Source organism: Sorex araneus, chromosome 3, assembly GCF_027595985.1.
Source record: "Sorex araneus isolate mSorAra2 chromosome 3, mSorAra2.pri, whole genome shotgun sequence".
Taxonomy (NCBI): Eukaryota; Metazoa; Chordata; class Mammalia; order Eulipotyphla; family Soricidae; genus Sorex; species Sorex araneus.
This window is the reverse complement of record NC_073304.1, coordinates 74,453,271-74,459,711: the sequence shown is the minus strand read 5'-3', so window position 1 is coordinate 74,459,711 and position 6,441 is coordinate 74,453,271. Positions and strand designations below refer to the sequence as shown.

At 65.4% G+C, this 6,441-nt stretch overlaps 1 protein-coding gene across 1 annotated transcript; it reads left to right on the top strand.

The window, feature by feature from the left end:
- Positions 1-242: 242 nt before the first annotated feature.
- LRP10 (LDL receptor related protein 10) lies at positions 243-6,092 on the top strand. The gene is made up of 7 exons (XM_004609482.2): positions 243-780; positions 1,057-1,101; positions 1,617-1,749; positions 3,260-3,450; positions 3,542-4,559; positions 4,779-4,908; positions 5,011-6,092. The coding sequence occupies exons 1-7, from the start codon at positions 747-749 to the stop codon at positions 5,596-5,598; spliced, it is 2,139 nt and encodes a 712-aa protein (XP_004609539.2). The 5' UTR covers positions 243-746; the 3' UTR covers positions 5,599-6,092.
- Positions 6,093-6,441: the final 349 nt, after the last annotated feature.

The following is a 6,441-nucleotide window of genomic DNA, read 5'->3' as shown; positions in this document are numbered from 1 at the left end:
GGACCAAGCAGGTGCCCTTCGACAACCGTGTCCCGTAATAAGCAGGTCACGCCGAAAAGGCCGAGATCCGGGAGACGGTGGGTGGTAGGGCGCCCGCTCCAGGGAACCGGCGGGACGGACTCGTGGGACCGGAAAAGGGTTAAGAGCGCCCGGTGGGCGGGGCCCGCGCGGTGACTGGCAGGGGTGGGGCCAGCTCGTCCCCGCCCCCTCCGCCCGGCTCGTCCAACCCGAGGGTTGGCGGAGGTGCCGCCTGCGCCGGGCCGGGCTCGCTGGGCCGAGCCGTCCCCTCCTCCGCTCCTTGCTGCGTTTCGCCGGCTGGACGCGCTGGAGAAGGGGAGACGCTCCCGAGCCGGCCCTGGGGGCTGACAGTCGGCAAAGTTTGGACCGAAGAGGAAGTGGCGTCCAGCGCCAGCAGGTGGCGGCCAGGCCGGGACCCGGGGCGCTCGCAGCGTGCGGGCGGGGAGGGCGCGGCGGCCCGGGCCTCGGGGCCCGCTCCGGGGACTTCGGAGCCGGTCCCGGGGGAAAACAACTCCGAAGTTGGCGAGTGGCACCGCCCCTGCTGCCGGGCCGCGGCCGCCTCTGCGCCCCCCGCCCTGGCACCCCGAGCACGGGAAGAGGAGTCCGGGCCATGGAGCCCCCGGCAGGACGCGGCGCGGGGGACCCTGGGCGCCCGGAGCGGCGCCGCCTGTCCACCCGGTAGACAAGCGAAGCCCCGAGACTCTCGGTGCGCGCCGGGACGTGTCGGGATGCTGCCGGCCATCCTCCTGCTCCTCCTCCCGGGTAAGAACCCCCGGCTGTCAACCGCCCTCCGCGCGGCAACCCGCACCCACCCCGCCCGCCCGGGTCCCGGAAGTGTCCAGCCGCCCCCGCGTCCCGGACCACCCCGCGGGCCCGGCTGCCCACCGTCGCCCCCACCGCGCCCCTCACCGCCGCTCCCGCTGCTCCCCGCCGAGAGCCGGAGCGCCCGTGGCGCCCCCCACCCCGCCGCCGTCCCCCGCCAGGTGCCCAGGTGAGAACTGGCAGTGACTCCTCTGCTGTTCCTTCTCCTCCCTCCAGGAGGCGCCCTGGCGCACCCAGACCGGGCTGTCCTCCCAAATCCTGGTGAGTCGGAGCCCCCGGGGCCACCCCTTGGGGCCAGGGGCCGAGGGAGGACCCAGCCAAGGACCCTCCCTGAATTCCTTGGGTCCCTGTCATAGTTGTGGCCGGAGGTCATGCGCCCTTTCACGGAGGGAGAACCCGCACCCAGTAGCTGGGAGCTATTTGGCTTTTCTAACTCTTCTGGCTTGGGTCCTCAGCCAGTGTTGAGTCTCCCTGAAGATCGAAACGCAGTCCTGTGCGTGTCGTGCGTGCGTTGGTGCGTGTGTGTTTGTGTGTGTGTGTGTGTGTGTGTGTGTGTGTGTGTGTGTGGCGCGGGGGGGGGGGGGGAGTGGTTTCTGGCTCCGTGGCTCACACCCAGCCCACCTGTGTTGTTGGTGCTGTCGCTTCCGGAGAGGAAGCCGGGGACTCTGCTGCACGTGGGACTGGTTGGGCGTGTCTCTGCTCCTTGAAGAGCTTGGGCAGCCACTCCGGAGCCACTCCGGAGCTGCCAGCCAGGCTCCCCACCTTTTCTTTTGCAGCCTGTGAGGCGCCCCCCGCAGTGCTGTCAGTGCAGGGCACCCTGCAGAGGCCAGTGGGCCGGGAGAGCCGTGGCTCCCCTGCCAACTGCACCTGGCTCATCCTGGGCAGCAAGGAGCAGACGGTGACCATCAGGTGAGATGCAGGCACAGCCCTCTGCCACTTTAATTACTTGATTTTGTGTTGCAGTGAGGGCACACAGGCTAGTTAGTATTCAAGGGCTTCTTCCAGCCAAGTGACGCTTGGGTGACACTCCCAGCAGTGCTCTGGGGACTGTGGGGTATCTGGAATCAAACCTGAGTCTCCCTCATGCAGAGCATGTGCTCTGGCCCAGCTGAGCTCTCCAACCCCCCTGCTCCTCCGCTTTCCCGTCCACCACCATGGAAGGCCTTCAACGGTTCCTTCTAAGGAGTTTCTTTTTTTCTATTTTTGGTGGTGGGGAAGAGTTGGTCCACACCCCGCTGTGTGCAAGGCTTATTCCTGGCTCTGTGCTCAGGGATCCATAATGGCAGGATCACTCCTTGAGGGATGGAACGCTGGTCTGCCACATGCAAAGCGAGCGCCCTACCTGCTGTACTGTGGCTCTGGCCCCTCTAAGGACTTTTTGTCCCTGTGGACAGTGTTGCCCCTTGGCCTGCCTGTTCTGGACCATCTTGGTCATTATGGCTTATTCTTGACTTGCTAAGTCATCTTGTTTAGAGCCAGATCATCCTGAGGGACAAGGATCTCTCTAGAAACCGTTTTCTCTTTACAAAAGATTTATTTGGGGGGGTGCGTGGGCAAAAAATAACCCAGCGATGTTCAGAGTCCTGGCAGTGCTCAGGGGACCATATGAGATCTGGGAATCGAACCTGGGTTGGCCGCATGCAAGGCCAACGCCCTACCCACTATGCTATCACTCCAGCCCCTCAGGGGTAACTCTTGGCTCTGCATTCAGGAATCATTCCTGGAGGTGCTTAGGGGACCATATGGGATACTGGGGATCGAACTCAGGTCAACCATAAGCAAGTTAAGAGTTCCTGTTGTGTAGGGCTAGAGCTAGTCTTGAATCAGCCTCGAGCCTTGAGCCTTCCCAGACCTTCTAAACACACCAGATCTCCTGGCGCTCCTTCAGACCAGACCATGGGATTGGGTCCCAGGCTGAGTATCAGGCCGTTCGTCTGTGTTGCACAGTTCGCTTCCCATGAGTGTGCCCAGAGAGGGTAAGGAAAGGGAGAGGGTAGCCTCAAGGGTAGCTGGGACAGAATGCCACGGTGCCCAGGTACCGGGCCCTCCCTGCGAGATGGCCAGATCACCAGATCACCCGATGGTGAGATCTGGTGAATGGCCTGCACGGTGATTGCCAGTGTCCGCTCACAAATGGTGCACTTGCTGCAGCAGCTGCAAAGTAGTGAGTCTGCTCTTAACTCAGCCTCTGAGCCCAAGCCAGTTTTTCCAGAGGGCTTTAGGTGTCGCTTAGGGTCTCGCTTGATGCCAGGGATCCAAAGGAATCTGGTTCACTGGGTTTCCATGTGGCTGTCTGGAGTGTGAGAAGCTGGTGTCCTGCCTCTGGGGATAGAAGGGAACCATCGCCCCCCCACCTTCCCCAGGGATGGAGGAGCCAACGGTGGTCTGCAATCTCGTGTCCCCTCTTCCACCCCTCTAGGTTCCAGAAGCTGCACCTGGCCTGTGGCTCAGAGCGCTTACTCCTGCGCTCCCCGCTGCAGCCGCTCATCTCCCTGTGCCAGGCGCCCGCCAGCCCCCTGCAGCTGCCTGGCGGCAATGTCACCATCACCTACACCTACATGGGGGGCAGGGCGCCCATGGGCCAGGGCTTCCTGCTCTCCTACAGCCAAGGTGGGCAGGAAAGGAGTGTCCGCTGGGCGGCTGGGGTGGGGAGGGGTGGTTCCTGTGGGGCCTCACCGCCCTTCTCCCTGCACCTCTGCAGACTGGCTGATGTGCCTGCAGGAAGAGTTCCAGTGCCTGAACCACCGCTGTCTGCCCGCCTCGCAGCGCTGTGACGGCCAGGATGCCTGTGGCGATGGCTCTGACGAGGCTGGGTGCAGTTCAGACCCTTTTCCGGACCTGACCCCGGCTCCCAGCCCCACCCCCCGCTGCAACCATACCTTGGAAGACTTCTATGGGGTCTTCTCCTCCCCTGGCTACTCTCACCTGACCTCAGCCTCCCACCCACAGTCCTGCCTCTGGCTTCTGGACCCCCACGATGGCCGGCGGCTGGCAGTGCGTTTCACGGCTCTGGATCTGGGCTACGGAGATGCAGTGCACGTGTACGACGGGCCCGGCCCCCCGCAAACCCCCCGCCTGCTGCGCAGCCTCACCCACTTCAGCAATGGCAAGGCAGTCACCGTGGAGACGCTCTCTGGCAAGGCTGTCGTGGCCTACCACACGGTCGCCTGGAGCAACGGCCGGGGCTTCAACGCCACCTACCACGTGAGGGGCTACTGCCTGCCCTGGGACCGGCCCTGTGGGCTAGGCTCAGGCCTGGGCGCTGGCGAGGGCCTCGGGGAGCGCTGCTACAGCGAGGCGCAGCGCTGCGATGGCTCCTGGGACTGCGCCGACGGCACAGACGAGGAGAACTGCCCGGGCTGCCCCCCTGGACATTACCCGTGCGGGCCCGCCGGGTCCCCCACGGCCACCGCCTGCTACCTGCCTGCTGACCGCTGCAACTACCAGACCTTCTGTGTGGACGGCGCCGACGAGAGGCGCTGCCGCCACTGCCAGCCGGGCAACTTCCAGTGCCGAGACGAGAAGTGCGTGTACGAGACGTGGGTGTGCGACGGGCAGCCGGACTGCGCCGACGGCAGCGACGAGTGGGACTGCTCCTACGCCCTGCCGCGCAAGGTCATCACCGCCGCCGTCATCGGCAGCCTGGTGTGCAGCCTGCTGCTGGTCATCGCGCTGGGCTGCACCTGCAAGCTCTACGCCATCCGCACCCAGGAGTACAGGTGAGGGGGCACGGGGCAGCCCACCCTGGACATGGTGCTGGGGACCAGCTGGCTCCTGGGCCTCGAGCCAGAAAGCGGCCCAGGGAGTGAGGCACCTCCTGCCACTGGGGACAGCTGTGGCATCCCTCCAGTTATCCGGGGCTGACTGTGGCAGGAGGGGCGGGCCGGGCTAGCCCCCCTCCCCACGGCCCCCGTAACTGCCTGTTCTTGTTCCTTCAGCATCTTTGCCCCCCTGTCGCGGATGGAGGCCGAGATGGTGCAGCAGCAGGCGCCCCCGTCCTACGGGCAGCTCATCGCCCAGGGCGCCATCCCGCCCGTGGAGGACTTCCCCACGGAGAACCCCAGCGACGTAAGTCTGCGCCCCTGCTCCTGGCCCAGCCCTGCTGCGTCCCCTTCCCCTGCGCCCCTCACCCAGCCCTCTGACTTGCACCCCTGCCTGCTCCTCTTGCAGAACTCAGTGCTGGGCAACCTGCGTTCCCTGCTGCAGATCCTGCGCCAAGATATGACCCCGGGGGGCGGCCCAGGCCCCCGGCGCCGGCAGCGGGGCCGCTCCGTCCGCCGCCTAGTGCGACGACTCCGCCGCTGGGGCCTGCTTCCTCGAGCCAGCACCCAGGCCCGAACCGCTGACACCAGGCCCCAGACCGTACCTTCCACCTCGCCCCCAGAGGCCTCCGAGGGGACCCCCAGCCCTGCCCCTGAAGGAGGGGCGGTGGGTGGGCAGGATGGGGAGCAGGCACCCCCCCTGCCGGCCAAGGCTCCCCTCCCATCAACCAGTGCGGCCCCTGCCCTCCCCACTGCCCCTGAGGCGCAAGGGTCAGGGCCCTCGGGGCCCCTGGAGCCCTCCCTGCTGTCCGGAGTGGTGCAGGCCCTTCGAGGTCGTCTCCTGCCTGGCCTGCGCCCCCCAGGGCCTTCCCGGCCCCCGGCTGGCCCCCACCCAACCGTCCTGCCCCCAGAGGACGAAGATGATGTGCTGCTGGTGCCACTGGCCGAGCCCGGTGTCTGGGTGGTGGAAGTGGAGGACGAGCCCCTGCTTGCCTGAGGGGTTCCGGCTCTCCGGGGGGGCCCGGTCTCACCTTCCAGGGGTCCCCAGCTTCCCATCCCCTACTTCTGCCCCTCATCGGGGGGGCTCGGTGGCCTTCCCACCAACCCTGTCACTGCTGTAAGTTGGGGGTCCCTCCAGAGGGAGAGGGCTCCCCCAGTCCCCGTTCATCGCCGAGACTGTCTTCACCGTCACTCTCGCAGGGGGCCAAAGTTCCTCAGAGTCAAAGGCCTGGACACTCCGCCCTTGCCAGAACACACACCCCACACCCCCACCAGAAAGTGGCCTTAAACACCAGGATGCCGATGGGCTGGAGACCTTCAGCTTCCACTGGGAGCATCTGGGCAGGCCCTGAGATCTGGCCCACCCCAGTCACTGCTCCAGGGCTCAGCACATAGGAGAAGCACAGCAAACGCTTTTGTCCCATAGCTAGGTCGTTGCCCAGGAAGCCCAGGTTGAAAATAAAGGAATCCGAAATGTAAGTGGTTTGTAGTCAGCCTGGGCTCTGCCCCTGCCCGCCTGGCTCTGCTCACCTCTGCCCCTCCCGGAGCAAGGAGGAGCCTTGTCTGCCGTCCAGTGCTTGCTCCTTTCCTGTCTGTCTTCCGGCTACCCACCCTTGATTCGCAAACCACCCCCCCCCAAGGTAAGAAAACTCCCAGAACCCCAAGGACAACTTTTTCACACCCCTTTTCACTTGATGCCCAGCCCCAGTGCTGCAGGGTGAGCCCCAAGCTGCTTTGCTGGCTCCCTCCTGCCCTGAAGTCTGGTGAGCCAGCTGGGCCGTGCGGCCGGGAAGATTCCCGTTTGTGGAGTATTTCCAGAGCGCAGATCACAGGAGCAGAC